General features: G+C 46.7%; 1 protein-coding gene across 1 annotated transcript in view; it reads left to right on the top strand.

Annotated features, from left to right (window-relative positions):
* Nucleotides 1–17,959, top strand: part of MED13L (mediator complex subunit 13 like) — a 161,851-nt gene that overhangs the window by 117,196 nt on the left and 26,696 nt on the right. The window contains exons 6-14 of the mRNA XM_027905327.1: nucleotides 708–902; nucleotides 1,270–1,461; nucleotides 5,697–5,859; nucleotides 6,621–6,725; nucleotides 9,324–10,052; nucleotides 11,177–11,399; nucleotides 12,409–12,514; nucleotides 12,902–13,026; nucleotides 14,446–14,545. Of these exons, the coding sequence (XP_027761128.1) occupies nucleotides 708–902; nucleotides 1,270–1,461; nucleotides 5,697–5,859; nucleotides 6,621–6,725; nucleotides 9,324–10,052; nucleotides 11,177–11,399; nucleotides 12,409–12,514; nucleotides 12,902–13,026; nucleotides 14,446–14,545 (1,938 nt within the window). The remainder of the gene's footprint in view (nucleotides 1–707; nucleotides 903–1,269; nucleotides 1,462–5,696; nucleotides 5,860–6,620; nucleotides 6,726–9,323; nucleotides 10,053–11,176; nucleotides 11,400–12,408; nucleotides 12,515–12,901; nucleotides 13,027–14,445; nucleotides 14,546–17,959) is intronic.

Below are 17,959 nucleotides of genomic sequence, written 5' to 3'. Positions count from 1 at the left end.
CCTTCAGGATTTTGAGTCATTGAGTTATGCTGTCTTTACTACAGTCTGAAGTTGTAATTTCAAACCAAATAAAGCAGAAATCTTTATAAAGTTCAAAATACAGTTAAAAAAAAAAAAAAAAAAGCTGCACCCAGAGACACATAAAATGATCGTTTATAGAGATAGTAATTTATAGAAGCTTTATTGAAAAACATTTTGTTTCTAAATGTAAAGCTTTGACAGAGGCTCAGGCACTTAAATCATAGAAGATTTTATTCCAGTGAGCTGAATTCATGGCTCTCTCAAGTCAAATATGGCTAAAAGCAGAACTGAGTGTGAATGGAAGTACCTGCTGTTGAACAACTGGTTTTCCTTGTTTGTTGTGACTGCATCTTCTTCATGTCTTGGGATCTCTAGGAAGTCTCATGTTCCTGTCCTCTGTCCTTCCAAGCTGTTTCGCTACACTGGAAATAGAGTAAATTCATTAACTGTGGGAATTGCTATTGGCCTGAACTGCAGAAAGGTCCCCTGTTAGCTCAGGAGGAGCAGGGCAGGGTTTAGGATCACACCCTGAGCAGCTCTGCAGCAGCTGTCCCTGGAGCCAGAGCCTTGCACGCGGGGCAGAGGGAGGAGCGTGGCCAGGGCAGAGCTGTGTCCCCAGCTGGCTGGGGCTGTGCAGGGCTGCAGTCCCCACACGGCTGCTGCAGGGCTGGGCTCTTCCCCTGCAGTGCTGGTGAGTCCCTACGGGCTCAACGGGACCCTGACGGGCCAGTCCTACAAGATGTCGGACCCCGCCACGCGCAAGCTGATGGAGGAGTGGCAGTACTTCTACCCCATGGTGCTGAAGAAGAAGGAGGGCATGAAGGAGGAGGAAGAGCTGGGCTATGACAACGATTTCCCCGTGGCAGTCGAAGTCATTGTCGGTGAGTTTCAATATTTTCCTCCTCGTGATTTTGGGGGAATCTAATTAATCAGCGAGAGCCATTATAATTTTCCTATATTCTCTTGTAGCTCTCTTGACACTGGAACATCTGACTAGTTATCTTGCCTCAAGCTTTTGTACTCCCTGTATCCCACATGCTATTATTCACCGTACTGAGCTGCTTGTTTCAGCTGTGTCCTGGTTGCAGAGGGTTAGATGTGTATTAGTATGGAAATTCCTCAGCTCTTTTTATATTTCACATAATAAGTTTTGTCAAACCGACGTTGGAAACGAGTGCAAGTAGCTGAGGCTGCTGGATATTATCAGCTGTGTTCAAGACTTGTGGTTTCCCCTCCCTCTCTCTGCAGGTGGTGTGAGGATGGTGTATCCTTCAGCCTTTGTTCTCATCTCCCAGAGTGACATCCCCGTGTCACAGAGCGCTGCCAGCGCTGGAGGCCACGTAAATGTGGGACAGCAGGGGCTGGGAAGCGTGAAGGATCCTGCCAGTACCTGTGGGATGCCACTCACTCCCCCCACCTCTCCGGAGCAGGCTGTTCTGGGTAAGCACCGAGCCCGGGGCGTGCAGTCCTGAGCAGTGAGGGCTGGGACGTGAACAGGGGCACACGGAAGGCAGGCAGTGGGCTGAAAGTTGGGGGGAACTTCCTCTGTAGCCAAGGCTCAGAACACCCCCACAGAACACACACTGGCAGGATCTGCCAGTTTATGAAGTGTTGGTGTCCTTGTTGGGAGGGGGTTGATTCTTTGTGGTACAAGAGCACAGTGAATTTCCCCTGAGAGAGGGGGAATTTAGGTGGGATATCAGGAAGGAATTGTTCCCAGGGAGGGTGGGCAGGCCCTGGCACAGCTTGCCCAGAGAAGCTGTGGCTGCCCCTGGATCCCTGGAAGTGTCCAAGGCCAGGGTGGATAAACTCAGAGCATCCTGGGCTAGTGGGAGGTGTCCCTGCCTGTGGCAGGGCATGGCATGAGATGATCCTTAATGTCCTCTCCAACCCAAACCTTTCTGTGATTTTATGCAAGATAAGTAGCTCTTTTTATAAAGAACTAGAAATTCAGCCCTTAACTAAGCATTTATGTTGGTACAATAAAAACCTGCACGTTCCAGCCGTTCTTTTTGCCCAGCACAGCTGGGTTTTGATCAAAGGCCATCTGAAAGGAATTCCTAAGCCTGTGGAATGGGTAAGCAGGAGCTGGGCTTCCCAAAGGAGGTCTGGCACAGGCTGGCATCACGTGCAGGTGGCACATGGAGTCCTGCACGGTACATGCAAGGCAGTTCCCTGTTTTCTGGGCATTCAGTGTGTCCTTTTCCATGGATCCACAGCAGTTCTGGCTTGGCATGTAGGGTACCAGATCCTTAATATCTTCTCTTGTTGAAGTGTAGATGTGTATCCTGTGTCTCCTCAGACTTAAAAATGAGTATCCAAACCTGTCAGCCTCTGGAGTACAGGCAGGACCTCGAGATTAGTGGCTGTCAGTGTGGTTATGCTGGAACAAACTCTGAACTGCAATTTCAAATGAGAACTCAGGATCAGAGCTGTCAAACGTCAGTTTGAGTGCAAACTTCTAAGATAATAAAGAAAAAAAATAACTGATATAGAAAAAAGAAAGAAAATAACTGATATAGAAACAAGAAATGCTGTGATTTTTTTTTTTCTTCTCTGAAAGTATTTTGTAGGCATTTTTACAGCTAGTTATTCTTTTCCCTTGTGTAGATTATCTTCTGAACTTGCTCTTTACAGACTCCCCAGGGTATTTGAGGGTGTCTTGCCCGACCCATCAGCTCAAAGCAGGGTCAGAGCAGGTTGCTCAGGACATTGTCCACTCAGGTTTCGAGTGTCCCCAAGGACAGAGATTCCACAGCCTCTCTGGGCAGCCTGTCCCAGTGGCTTTCACCTTCACAGGAGAAAGTTTGAATGGAATTCCTGGTATTTCAGTTGATGCCCATCCCCTCTCACCCTTTCACTGAATGCCCATGGTGCCTACAGAAGACAATCAAAGTATTTAGTATTTACTGCTAATAATGCAGAATGTGAGCTGTAAATTCACTTGGAATAGTGTTTTTCAGGGGAATTGGTAGCTAAAATAAGCAAAAAGCTAATTAGTAACAAACAGAAGCAAGACAATCAACGTTTAAGTCTCTATTCAAGTATTGAAGCCATGTTTTAATGTGCTATTGTATTTTTCAATTTTTCAACTTGTACAATATCACAAGGGGGATTCTCTTTCTGAATATTTATAAACTATCAGTTATATAAAAGTGTTCTTGTTGTCCAATCTGGCAGTCGCAGCCTCTGTTTGATCTCTGCTATTGTTTGAGGGCAATATGAATTCCTATCACAGGGGTGCCTCTCCAGCAAGCAGTGAAAGGATCCCTTTATTTTATATCAAAAACCATTTTAAAAGACCCTAAAAAGCTGGAGAAATGGATTGGAAAAACGTGCCCCACAGTCCAGAATCAGAAAAGGGGATAAATAAACTGGGTTAGCCTGAGGCACGTGAACCACACTTCAGTTCTGCCCAGCACCAGTTGAAATGTGGGTTTAGTGCCGTGTCCAGTTTGGGGAAGATGGAAAGAATTGAGGTTGTTTAGTCTAGAAAAGCAGAGTCTGAAGGAGAGAATCGAAGAACAGGCTTTTCTCTGCAACCAGCATGCAATGAACCTAAACTGGAGCAGAGCAAAACCAGGCTGAACAGGAGGGAAAACTTGCTCTGAGGAAGGATAATGAAGTGTTGGAATAAATTGGCTGCTGGGAAGCTACAGAAGTTCCATCAGCAGAGGCCTGGTGGGTTTTGGGGGGTTGTTGGGGGAATTTTCTGTGGCGTTTTGCCCAGTGGAGCCAGACTGGGCCAGGGGGCTGTGCAGTGCCCTCAGTGAGGGGCTGCTTGTGCCCTCCCCTGTTCCACCACTGCCTGACACAGATGTCTGAGTGGGTTCCAGTGCTGTGCCAGGGATTTCCACAGATGAAATCAGTGTCAGGGCACGAGAACACAATGGGTTTGCCTGCTGTGCAGTTGTGTCTTGTGCTATGCTGTGTGTTGCTGTACTATACAGTGGGAAAATGCGACATAATTACAGAAACCAGTAATTAATGCACTCCAGTGTAACTTGAAAGCCCTGGTAGCTCCTTGGTTATCCTCTCATCCCTTCTGTCCTTCTTTTCCCATCATACTTTTCTTTATTTTCCTCCTGCCATTGCCATATATGGTGCATCTGGGATTCTATAGCAGAGTACAGGATGTTTGTTTAGATGCACATTACATTTGTCTTTATACACACATCCCTTGCCCCCTTTGCCAAAGGAGCATGGATTTGTTAATTCTGAAGTTTTTGACCTGTTTTTCTTTGATCATTTGTCAAGTTCCCAGTGTTATAGAACATTTAAAACCCAGGGAAATACATGGTTAGAGCCACAGGCCCCAGCATGTCCAGGGTTTTGGGGGCTTGACTTTACAAGAAGATAATCAGGGAAGGTCTGACTGGATAAATAAATATATAACACGAGGAACCAAAGAAGATGCAGGGTTAGGCAGCTCGTGCCCAGCTTTCAAAGCTGTGTTTTGGCAGTCAGCTGATGGAGAGGAGCAGGATGCCCGTGTGGCTGCAGGGATGAGCAGCAGCTCCCACTTGCATTGCGTCAGGCGGGAGGGACAGAGTGTTCCGGGCACCGAGCTGACCTTGTTAAAATGCAGCACATCCTCCCCGGCCCGGGTGGACCCAAAGCTCCCTCTGCTGCTGCAGCTCGGGCTTGGCAGGCCTGGGTTAGCGCAGGGCACCGAAACAGAAACCGCACGGCAGGAAAAGGAGCAGCTGCTGCTGCAATCCCTGGAATGGCTCCTGCGGCACGGGCAGGGAGAGGGGAAGGGCAGAGCACAAACCAAGGGTTTTCAGGCTCTCAGACTGTTGGGGTGATATCTTTAGTTGTTATCTCTTTGATAATCAATACAGATAATAATAATGCTGAGAACCTCACCTACTGTGTTAATAACGTGTATTATATATACACTAATGAGCAGCTGCTGAGAATTTCTGCACTTCTCAACTCTAAAACTTGTTTGGATTCTGGTATTTCAGTTCAAGCATGTTATAAAGAAATAGCATAGAATCCCAGACTGGTTTGGGTTGGGAGGGACCTCAAAGCCCATCCAGTGCCACCCCCTGCCATGGGCAGGGACACCTTCCACCAGCCCAGGTTGCTCCAAGCCCCGTCCAATCTGGCCTTGGACACTTTCAGGGATCCAGGGGCAGCCACAGCTTCTCTGGGCAACCTGGGCCAGGGCCTTCTCATCCTCACAGCCAGGAATTCCTTCCCAATCTCCCATCTATCCCTGCCCTCTGGCAGTGGGAAGCCATTCCCTGTGTCCTGTCCCTCCATCCCTTGTCCCCAGTCCCTCTCCAGCTCTCCTGGAGCCCCTTTAGGCCCTGCAAGGGGCTCTCAGCTCTCCCTGGAGCCTTCTCTTCTCCAGGTGAACCCCCCCAGCTGTCCCAGCCTGGCTCCAGAGCAGAGATCACACTAATCCTTTCTTTCTTCAGTGAGGTTTTATACTGAGTGTAAAGAACTGATCCTTGCTTTGAAATAGTCTACATAAATGGTTAGTTTTCTTAATAGATGCTTTTAGAACCATCCATACTATAGTAAATTCATTTAATCTTTAAACAACTCACCAAAGACTTTTATCAGTTCAAGTTTAACATCCAAAAGCTCTTTTCTGCCAGGAAACAATGCCCTGAGTGCCCGTGAAGAGCAGCTTTGACATGAATGCTTTGTTTCTGCTGCAGGAGAAAGTGGCTGCTCCCAGAGCAGCGTCAGCCACTCAGCTGTGCAGGAGGGCACAGTCAGTGTCCACAGTCCAAAGAAATCCAGCAAGATTACTCCCAAATTCCACAACAGAATGGTTCACCGTGTCTGGAAGGAATGCATCCTCAACAGGGCACAGTCCAAGTAAGTCCTCGTGGCTCTTCTAATTTATGACAGAACATACAGTTAAAATATTAAAAATAATAGTTATTCCTCGCAGAATTCTTTTGCCACCGCTCGGAGCTGCTGATGCTGAACAGCATTATCAGGGAAGGTTTGTCCCTGTGCTCAGCTGAGGACTCCTGACACTTCATGTTGGGTGTCCTAATTGTGACAGTCCTGGAGGCTGCACCTCTGTGGGATGTGCCTGCAGCTGGATGCTCTCAGACTGCAGCTTCTGTCTCCTGCACTGAAAGCTGGGTGACTGCAGAACAAATATTTGATATTTAGGGCTCTAAGGGTAATATTTGTAAAGCTTTACATTACATGAGTTGGACTCAAATTTCAGTTGACAAGGAAATGGTAAACTGATGTTGGTATCAGAGGCCTTTCTGACTTGAGATTTGAAGTAAATCACGGCACGGTGTGCCCTGAAATCTTCGTTTTTCCCTTTTTCCCTGCAATTTCCTCATTGGGTAAGTCAGAAGAATTTCCAGGTTTTGTTTACATTGCTTGCCCCTTGCTCCTTGTGCTGAGACTCCAGACAGAGCTGATGCAGAGCTGGGACCTTCCTCCCACAGAAATCAAACTGCAGCTTCTAAGCAGTAGTACAGGGATCTGCCATCTGTTCCAAAGGTCGAGGCATTTCTTCGAGGGGAACAAAGGGAATTTCTGCACATGGCTGCATTTATGAAGTTTTGTTTTACAAAAGGTGATGATTGCTAAAATGATTTTCTCTCCCTCAGGAGGAATCAAATTACAACTGCAAATTTGGAAGAGGAAGTTCCTAACAATGCTGTTTCCTGGGATTTTGTGGATCCAGTCCAAAGAGTCAGTTGTTCTTGTTCCAGGTGAGCTCTGAGGAGATTAAGCACTTGGAAGAGCCCTGTTTAGTTCAGAGGTGCACTTACAGGAGGGAGTTATGCTTTAGCTGAGACAAGAGGAAATTCCAGTATCAAAACTGTGATCATCACTCCTGTTTGGGTGATTAATATGCATCTCATACCACTGTCACTTGCAGGAGTCAGTTCAAGTGGAAAAATTATCATCTCAAGTCTAGGATCACTCCAACTGTTCTCATTCCTAATGAACTCATCCTTCAGGCTTTCCAGAGCTGTAACCTCTGGAGTGGGGAAGGCTTGTGAATGAAGAGGGGCACTGGCTGTTTCTGAGCATCCTGATTAAGGGATAGTGCTGCTGTCCCTGCTTGGAGGAAGAGGGAAAACCACCTCTAGTCAGTCTGCCATGACCCCAGAAATCATCCAGGAGAATATTAAACCTTTGCAGCACCGTCAGCCGCTGTCAACTGATCAAAGAGAAACCACAGCTCACTTACACAAACACTTGAGGAGTTTATTAAGTTGTGTCATCTTTGATGGGTGCTTAAAATTCCAGTGCTCCCCACTCAGGAAAGGCAAACCAGCACCACCATTCCTAAAATTATCAGAGAGGTGTTACAGGGCTAGAAAAAAACCCCATGGTTTCCTGTGGAACAGTCCTGACAAACTGCTTCTACTGAAATCCTTAATTCCCATCTGCTGATAAGATAGGCCATAAAAGCCTCTTTACTTAAAGAAGTTGTTCCTTAAGCTCTTTGTGTAGAAGAGATGAAGGGATTGTGCCTCATAGGAGGGCAGAGTGTTCAGCCTGGAGACTCCGTGCTGGATGCCCAGGGAAGGATTGCTTTTCTGCAGCCCTTTAGCCCTGGTTACCTGGTGCTTGTGTTTTTAAAAACCTCAGGAATGCAGAACAGGTAAATGTTTGGTCAGAATGCCAAGTGTTTCCTGTGGAAAACTGAGGTCCAGTTTGGCCTGGAAAGAGTGAGGAGCCAATAATGGGCAGTGGAATCAATAATGGGCAGTGGAAGCCTGATTCTGTCTTCTTATCCCTCCAGTGGTACCTGCATCCTGCTGGAGTTAGCAAACGAGGCAGGGGGCAGATGGAAACATTGTCCTTAAAAATGAAGGCAGGAGCTGATTTCCAGCAGCAGTAAATATCTCCTGTGTGGCTGCAGACACTGGACAGCTGCTGTCACACAGATGCTGTTAGAGTCACTGCCCTGCCAGCCCTCGTGCTGTGTAAATGTCAAGATATGATCTTAAACCAGGAGTCTGCAAGGGCTCTTTGGTGCTTGGCATCAAATTCCACCTTTTCTGGACGCAGCTGGGTGTGTGAAGAGCAGAATGTCTGGAATCCTTCTCTGCAGTCAGTGAAAATACAGGGAATGATGGAGAATGCAGGCAATGAAATGGTACAAGGACACGCTGAAGGCAAATCTCCAGGTAGCAGGGCATCAGCTCCACATTGGGGTGTTTGCACCACACGCCATCTGCTGTGTCCTGGCACCAGCCAAGCCCACATGGAAGGCTGGGACAGCCCCAGTCAGCAGGGATGGTTACAGGGGAGAGGGCAGCAAGCACAGGTTGTGTTTGTTCCCTTGGACAGGGCTGGGTTTCTCCCATCTAATCCTCTTCACTTGTGATCATGGACTTTATCTTCATAAGTTAAAAGCTTATTACATGTTTTGAAACGTTCTTTGTTGTCCTGCTGTTCACAGGACAGGGGTGGAGTGATTTATTTTGAAATGCTGTTTAATTTTAAACAGGTTTCAGTGTTGAGCACAACACGTCTTTTGATTCCTGCTTAGATTAATAAAACCAAATAAACTACTAAACAAACAAAAACCAAACCAAAACCAAACCCCAACAACAAAAAAGAACAATAAAAGTATGGACAGAGTTACAGCATCCTCTGAAAACATCACCAGTATGATGAAAATACTGTTCAGCAGCACCTGGAACACTGAAATTCAGTCCTGTGCTTCCCAGCCTCAAAGATACTGGGTACAAATTGAAAAAAGCCATATTAAAATATGAAGTCAGTCGTAAGATTGCATTTCCCTGGTTTGAATTTTTTAAAATATTTATTAATCCTTTCTTCATCAGGTAGAAGGTGCTTTATTTTGTTGTTGGTTTGGTTTGGTTTGGTTTTAGACTGGATTTGTGCTTATCTTGCCTTACCTGAGGTGGAGGAGGAAGTGCCCTGAAGGCCTCCAGCCCTGGTTTGAGTCTGTGAACATGCCCAAGCCATTCCCGCTGCTCCAGAGGGAGCAGGAGCAGGGCTGGACTCCCCAGCAGTCCCAGTTTGAAAGGCTGACCTGCTTTATGGCAGTGAAAGCAACAGCAACTTGGTTTTTTTTACTTAAATACCTTCCAGCTGAGCTTTTATGCCCATCAACTCTTTCCCTTGTATGCCGTTTTCTGGGGACTCTCCTTTTCCATTTGTGGGAGGAGCTGCAGCCGAGCTGGGACCATCCCGGGCTCTGTTAAAGGACCGGGATCAGACAGGAGGTTGCTCAATGCCGTGCCTTGCCTTTGGTTTCCCCGTGAGCTCAGATGACCGTGCAGGCCAGGAGTGAGTTGTCTGAGTTGTCTCTGCCTCTCTTGCAGGCACAAGGTGTTGAAGCAGCGCTGTGCCGCCGGCTCCAGCCGCCCCCCCACGATAAATCCGCCGGGATTCGGCGTGGGAGCGCCGGCAGCCTCGGCACTGCCCCCTCCTGCCTCCTCAAAGCACAAAACCACCGAGAGGCAGGAGAAAGCTGATAAACTGCAAAAGAGGCCCATGATGCCCTTTCACCACCGGCCCTCTGTGACCGAAGAGCTATGCATGGAGCAGGACACGCCGGGGCAGAAACTGGGATTGGCCGGGATGGAGCCCTCCTTGGACGTCCCGAATTCCAGGAAATACGAGAAGCCGCTCTCTCTACCTGCTAGAAACCCAAGCAAGCAAATTAATATGAATCCTATGGATTCACCCCATTCCCCCACTTCCCCTCTGCCCCCCACTCTGAGCCCCCAGCCCAGGGGGCAGGAAGCAGAGAACCTGGACCCCCCCTCCGTGCCCGTGAACCCAGCGCTCTACGGCGGCGGGCTGGAGCTGCAGCCCCTGCCCAGCCTGGATGACAGGACAGTCCTGGTGGGCCAGAGGTTACCTCTGATGGCAGAGGTCAGTGAGACAGCCTTGTACTGTGGCACAGCCCCCAGCAGCGAGGCTGGGGACGTGTGGAGGACCTACAGCGTCCCCTCGAGCGACGACCCCGAGTTCCGGCCGCCGGAGCTGCCCTGTGACAGGTATGACAGCAAGATGGACGTGAACCCCGACAGCACTGCACTGAAAAGGTGAGAGGGCAGGGGGGCTTCGATCTGGTCATGGCCAAACTGTTTTATTGACACTGAGATGAGTCGAGGGTTCGCTGCACCCCCATGGGCAGCTCCTGTTGCAGGATGACCTCCCGTTCCACGTCTGGCTTTCTGTGGGACGTTACAAGAACTGGTACAATTCTTTGTGACCTACACCAGAGAATTGGAGCAAATGTTAAAGAGTTCTCTTAAGCTTGTGTCTTTTTATTTTTTAAGAAACCAAAATATCCTTTGAGCTGTGCAACCTTCAACTGCAGAAGGGCTCGGTTTGGAGTGAAATTCTGTTCGTGGCTCCACAGAGCCACTGCAGTGGGGTTTGCCCAGGGGTGAGGGTTTAAAATTGCACTGTGCTACACCTCCTGCAAGTGGTAACTGTTCCTTTAGTGTGCAATGATTCTGCTTTTTGTAACCCCACTTGAAACTTGGTGGAGGCTTTGCTGGGTAACTTCGGTCTCTGGGGGATGGAAACTCAAAGCCCCAAGAGGGGCAGCTGCAAAGCTCCTGAAAATACACGTCAGCAAAATTACGGTGAACACACACTGACTTCCTCAGTGAAGACCATGAACAACTACATTTTAAGGAATTTTCAGCTGTCTCCTTCTGTTTTTATTTTTATATGCATAGGTTTTCTTTTATGCAAAGGAAGTTATTTGTTTATAACTTTAATGGGAGAATTTAAATTTATTTTATGCCAACCTGAGAATTACCTCTGCATGCTGGCAATGCATTTGAAAAATGCAGCAGAGAGAGCAGTCAGTGAAAGTGTGTCAGCAAAAATTACCTGAGGAAGAGTTTTTGAGTTATAAGAACACTGGTTTTGGTAATTACAGTGGAGTTTGCTCGGCCCTGCCAAGCTGTATTTCAAAGTGTTTTCATTTATTTAGTGACAACATTAATTCTTCTTTCACTGTCCTAACGTAGGCCTCAATACAGTAAAATATTTAATACTAAATGTAGCCAAATACATCCTTTATTTGAGGAAAAAACCCATATTTCTGCTGGGTCGAGGTAGGGAAGGAGTGAGCCCTGGGCTGTGTTTGTTTGCTGTGGGAGGTGTGTTGGTTTTGTCTCACGGTGCTTTTGTTTGGTCTGTTCCCTCCCAGGCTCCTGGCACAGCCCAATAAACGGTTTAAAATTCTGGAGGAGCAGAAGCCGGTGCAGCCCCTGAACTACCTGGAGCCTCTGCCCCTGCTCCAGCAGCCCGGGGAGGGCTGGGGGGACACCAGTGACCCCTACACCTTCGAGGACGGGGACATCAAGTACAGCTTCACCGGCAACAAGAAATGCAAACTCGGGGCTGACAAAGATCCCTCCAAAAAGCCCAAGGTGAGGTGCAAATGTGGAATGTTTGTCTCTGGTGTTCTCTCTGGGTTTGTGCAGCACAACATTTACCCCCCAGCTCCCTGGGACACACAGACCTGTTCCACAGATCAGAATCTGGGAGATTCTGTGTTTCTTTCCTGCACCAGCACTGGGAAAAATTCATTTAATTAGGGTATTTTTGAACTGGTATTTCCTGCATATATACGTATTTTTGCTTATGTATTTTATATATATATATATATATAAAGCTATAAATTTATATCTGTATTTATAGAGACATTCAGCTGGCCAAGCTGAATATCCATCTGTGTATATGTGTATATAGATATATATATATAAAGGTGAGAGGGACGTATATATATAAAAGTGAGGGATATATATTGATATAACTCTAAATATATATTAATATATATTATATTTTTCTATATTTACATATATTTTTATATTAGATAGATAGATAGAGAGAGAGAGATGGATAGATAGATAGATAGATAGATAGATAGATAGATAGATAGATAGATAGATAGATAGATATTCAGCTTGGCCAACTGTAAGTTCCAGATTTAATGTAAGAAGTAGAGGATTTTGAGCCTTATATTCACTTGCAGAGATTAAAGAATTTGGTGTTTTGGGTTTTTTTTTTCTTGTTTGCTTCAGCCTGACAGATCCCTCAGTGCAAGGCTTGGGTCTCTCCAGCCCAAATTTTTCCTTCCCTTGGGCAAAAGGTGTTTTTTGTGGAGAGTCTGAGGTGATTAATTACCTGTACTGGCTCTCAGAGCTAATTCCAGTGTGTGGAATCCTTTACAAGTCATACACAGTGTTATTCCACGTTTTTCCTGCTGTGTATGTAAACAGCAGGCAGCTGTGCTCTTCTCTTTTCTTAAATTCTTTTTGCTTCCCAAAACATTTAATTTAGAGCTCTGAGTTTGGCTGGACATAGGAAAGCATTTGTTCTGACATGGCTTAAATTAATATCCATTAAAAACTCTTGGAATTTTTTTTTTTAATACAGCCAGAAGATGGAATTGGTACCAAGGAAATCCCCCCAACGGGACACTCCACACCAGTTCCTGAAGGAAAAGATGCCATGTCCATTTTCAGTTCTGCTCCTAAGGCTGGTGAGTAACAGCTCCTGGATTGGCTCTGCAAAGCAAAACCAGCCACTCAGTGCTCTGCAGTAACATCTGAAAGGAAAAATCCCACCCTGAACCTCTGGCTGTAACATGAGAGCTACAGACAGCTCCTGAGATGGAGAAGATTTTTCTTGTGTGCTTTATAATAACACAATTAAATATGATTTTAGAACATTAAGTGGGCAGCAGATCCCTTCACCCTTCCCCGACCGACCTCCAGGGCTTGCTTTAACCCTTCCCTGCAAGGCTCTTGCTGGGCTCCAGAGGTTCTCCAGTGCTTCCTACTTGTCCCCTGTGGGAGCACAGCTGGAAGAGGTGGGTTTGTGTTCCTGTGCTCCCATTTTCCCTGTGTTCTCCCTTTCCCCGTGGCAGACACCCGGCAGGACAGCGCTGCCGGCCGGGGCGGCTCCGGGAGCCTCACCCAGGTGACGGATCTGGCTCCATCCCTGCACGACCTGGACAATATCTTTGACAATTCGGATGAAGATGAGCTCGGGGTAAGTCCCTGCAGACTGTCCCTGTAGGCTGTTCTGTAGGACAACAAAAAGCAGGAGGAGGAGGAGGATGGAATTCTAGTGGGGAGCGATTATCCCTAATAGATAAGGGAGTTTCCAGGTAGGCAGGCCTGGATTTTAGCTGGGAAGAATTGCTGGGAAAGAGAGGATTCATTGCAGGAGATCCCTCAAAGAGAGAAATCGTCAGGGTGTGCAATTCAGGGATTCCAGGAGCTCATTCAGGGAACATCAAAGCTTGTGTTGTCTGACAGTTGTCTGTCAGTATTCCGTGTGTGAGAAACATGGAAAAGATCCAAGTTTCATCCACTGGTGGTTTGTTCTTTTACCTCCTCTGAGGACCTGCCCAAAGATGATTTCAACCTAACAGAATTTCAGTAACTCTGAAACCACGTTTCTCTATTCCTAGACAACAATTGTTGCTGCATGTTAGGAAATACAAAAGGCAAAGCAGATTTATATCAATTATGGAGGGAAAGAAGGCCAGGAAAGGCAAAGATTTGAATAGTTTCTATCTTTATAATAAGCTAATATACCCATAATGATACAGAAGGTATCCTCAACTGACTGCTGGTGGATAATAGTCTTTAGAGATCTAATGTCTGGTTGCTGGCAGTACTTTGGAAGTGCAGCAGTTTACTTTCTGTGCTTCCACACAAGCCCCACTTCAGATGTCACAGTTAATTTGCAAATCTCCTGGAGGACTGTTCTGTGAAAATAAAAAAATCACCCTCCCCTGTGAACTTGGCCCTAACACTCTTCCTGTCTTGGAACTTGCATGTGTTCGGCTTGCTCTGTGCCATATTCCCATTATTGTCTCGGAGTGATCCAAGCATGGAATCGTGTGGAGCAGTCACGGGCATTTCCAGCTCAGGGTTTGTGGTGACACTTTCAGCACAGTTTGGGTGTACATAGGAATAGGTGCCTGTATATATATGTATCAGTATCTGAGGGGTTTACAGACAGGCAAATGTTTCAGAGACACTGGTGTTGTTCTAGTGTTGAAAGAGGGGGAAAAAGAAATCCAGGGTCCTCGGGGGGAGTAGAAAAGTTTTCTTTCCCGGGAAATGGCACTGGGAGAGGCTTCAGAATTTCTAATGCTCTCTGCATTTGGTGGTTGGCATTTCTCTTGAGGTGAAAAGGTAATGTATTTGTGTGAGAGGAGGAAGGTGAGACTTTTTTGGTGTAACACTGATGAACCAAATTACAGATTAATTAGCGGTGAGGAGGAAGAAGGTTTGATTTTTTTTTTTGTGGCTGCTATAAAAGTAAAAATTTAAAAAAAAAAAAAAAAAAGCACCAGTTTTCTTTCCGGCGCAGTTGCGCTCAGGGAGGTCTCAGAATTTGCAGCCTGTTGTGCATGTGGAGGTTGCAGTGTCTGATGTGTGCTCTCCCTGCTCCCAGGCCGTGTCCCCAGCCCTTCGCTCCTCCAAGGTGCCACCGGCGGGGTCCGAGGAGCGGCCACTGGGCAAGGACGGCAGGACGGCGGTTCCGTACCCCCCCAGTGAGTACCAGCCCCTCACATCCCCTCACACCTCCCACGCCCCGGGGATGTCCCCACCCAGGATCTGGGTGTGCTTCGTGCTGTAATTAGCAGTGTCAGAAATGAGGCGGGTTTCAATGAGCAGTGCTGATGCAGACTCGGGCTTTCACTCTCCCTGCTGAGGTCTGGGACTCTTTTCTTGCTGTTATTGTCTGGGACTGGAAGTACAGGAGGGGTTTGTTACCCTTCCATTCTCAGCTCAGTGTTTAATCTCAGGCACTTACACCATTTGCATATCCCTCTTTAACTATAAATCCTTCTCCCGGTTCAAGGAGTGTTTGGACAATGCTCTGAGGGACAGGGTGGGCTTGTTGGGGTGTCCTGGGCAGGGCCAGGAGCTGGACTGGATGATCCTTGTGGGTCCCTTCCAGCTCAGCATATTCTGTGATGAACAAAATCAAAGAATATAAACCTGTGACTTACCAACTGGCCATTATGGTACAACCTGTCTTTTAAAGAAAATTGCATGGAGCATTTGACAAATTAAAACTAAAAGTGCGTTCAGGGTTTAATCTAGAAGCATGATTAAAATCAAAGGACGAGGTTCTGACTGGAGGCACGTTGGAGACCTTTGCAGATGGCTGTGGGAGTGACGCTGGTGCAGGCACAGCACATGGACAGGGAAGGCTGTGGGAGTGCAGGGAGCTTAGACATCAAATTTGGCGTGCTGAAATTGTGTGAAATGCAGATTAAAACAAAAGGGCTTTTTTTGTAAGGACTGTGCCAACAGCTACTGGGAATGAGGAGTTTTACTCTGAGGCTGGAGTCAGCTGGGGTTGGGCTCTTCTCCCAGGTAACAAGGGTTCACAGCTCACGCTGTGCCAGGGGAGCTTTAGGTTGGGTATCAGGGAAAATTTCCTCACTGAAAGGGCTGCCCAGCCCTGGCACAGCTGCCCAGGGCAGGGATGGAGTCCCCATCCCTGGGGGATTTAAAATCCCTGTGGCTGTGACAACTGGGGACATGGCCAGTGGTGGCCTTGGCAGTGCTGGGGGATGGTTGGACTTGATGGTCTCAGAGGTCTTTTCCGACCAAAACAATTCTCTAATTATGTTAATTCGTGTTGGATTTCTCTAGAGATGAAAGGGAGATGTGTCTGTGTGAGAGGAGGAAGGTGAGAATTTTTGGTGTAGCACTAACGAATCAAATTACAAATTACAAATTACTTAGTGGTGAGGAGGAAGAAGGTTTGATTTTTGTGGCTGCTACAAGCAGAAATCCAATCTCTCTGCAAATCATTCTTTAATGCCTTCTCATTAACTTCAGCTGGTAATGAGAACAAATTGAGGTGAAGAAAAAACCAGTCTGAGGGAGATGAGTCAGAGTTTTATGGACCCATAAAAGCTGTGCTGATTTACTCAAATGTAGAAGTCTGAAGTATACAGAGATTGGATTTTGACAGGTTTAGTTGATCCATAGCTTTTTAAAATATGCAAAGCTTTTTCAAGCATGACACACATGAAAATGAGTGATGATAGCTGCCTGTTGCTGTAGGGTTGGGGGACTTTTTGTAATTAAACTTTTTTATGAATCTGCACTGCAGGATTTTGCTAAGTGGAGTGAGCCTGAGGTGAGAAAGAGATGCAGTGAGGGAAGTTAAAATTACACTGCACTGGTGGTTTGTGGCTGTGGCCTTGGCACCAGCAGTGCAGGCACAGCAGTGTCTGTGGGGAGCTGAAATGCCTTGTCCAGCATCGTAAATTCCTACTGACCACCTTTCACTGTACCCTTCCTTCCTGTCCCTCTGCAATGTCTAAACACACCTGGTAAAAAGCAGAGGTGGCCAATCCAGCTGCCATCCTGAAGATTCTATTCCACAGTGGCACTGGGTGGAAAAGAGCTTTTTCCATTCCACTGAACCTGTTTTCAGCATTGATTTATCCTGGATCAGGACAAGAATGAGGTCAAAGACTGAGAAAGTGGGGAAATAAAAGAAAAAGGGCTGAGTGGGAATAATTCATAGCCTTCATAGAGTTATTTACTCTGCTGCTCCAGGCTGTGAAGGGCTTTGGGTTCAGCTTTGACAGTTATGACCAAAAGAGCTCCATTTCGAGGGAACCTCACCTGTTTGGGTTGTTGCACTCAAACAGCCTGGCTGTGTCACCTCTGGGCACAAAGGCACAAAATGCAGGTTTGGCTCTGTGAGGGCAGAGTGGAGACACATCCTGGGGCTGCAGCATCCTACAGGATGTGCTGTCGCTGTAGGAATTCATATAATGTAATTCTAATATATAGATATTCTAATATGTAATGTTAGAAGTCTGTATTCTAGTTCTGTCACTTATTTCTGCCCTTTTCAGTTAGCTTTTGAGCACAGTTTGGATTTCCACAGCACAGTGTTTACCAGCCAGAAATCCCTCTGTTGATTTACGAATTTTCCATCATCTTTGGGCTGCAAATGTTATTGAATGCAAGGATGTCCTGCCAGCTTGGGGGTGGAAATGGGACTGGGCATTCAATCTGCCAGAAAAGGTGTTCAGAGGAGACACCTGTGGGGATTCACCCTTCCCTGAGTGCAGTGCTTCACCAGGGGGATGGGTCTGTCCAGAGAGGATCTGCCCTGATTCAAGGCAGGAAAATGCAGCATTTACTCTGAATGTCACACAAAGTAAATGTGGAAGGAAACAGAATGTAGCTGGGGAAGAACATAGAAATCTTTGCTGAGATTTGTCTTTGATTGCATTACACTGTCTCAAGCGTCTCTGTTGGGGTTGGTTGTTTTGCTTAAAGAGAAAAACAGGCAGTGGATGATTCCATTACTCTCATTTCCTGAGAACCAGTTCAGGGATTTTCCTGACTTAGTGTCCTGTGGTGCAAAATGATAATTGTGTGGTTTCCTCTGTCACTGGGCACTTTGGAGTCTGGTTCTTGAGCAAAACTGCCCATGTTTGTGTAGCAACAAGGCTTGTGTTGCCATGGGCCAGATGAGGCTGCAGTGAGTGTAGGAGAGGAGAAATGCAGCTCAGTGCACCCTAATCCCAAAGGCCTCCTGATTTAGGGCTGGTATCAGCCCAGGAAAGGGGAAGAAGCCACTCTGTGATTCCTTAGAAACAACTGCTGGGTGAACTTCACATTGGTGTCAGTTCATCTCTTCTGTTTCGAGGCATTAATTTATTGCTGCCGAACTGTGCATGGAATTTGTGTGTCCATCAGCTCGTTGTTTCAGCTGCACAGCAAACTTGCAAAATATCCCCAGGAATGGCTGGAATTTTTCCCTAGGAGTTGACTTTTTGTCTAGATTTATGCTGCTCTCAGAACTCCTTAAGTTTGTAGAACCTCTGTTGGGTTTTAAATGATGGAACAAGAGCTAAGCTTTGGGTTGGGCTCTTTTGTTCTATTGAATTCCCTCGAGAATTTGTAATTTAATGCCTAAAATG

This window comes from Empidonax traillii, unplaced genomic scaffold (assembly GCF_003031625.1).
Source record: "Empidonax traillii isolate 1590-97213 ecotype Southwest subspecies unplaced genomic scaffold, ASM303162v1 scaffold1142:size416873, whole genome shotgun sequence".
Classification (NCBI taxonomy): domain Eukaryota; kingdom Metazoa; phylum Chordata; class Aves; order Passeriformes; family Tyrannidae; genus Empidonax; species Empidonax traillii.
Note: the sequence above shows the minus strand (reverse complement) of the source record. Positions and strands in the feature narration are given on the sequence as shown.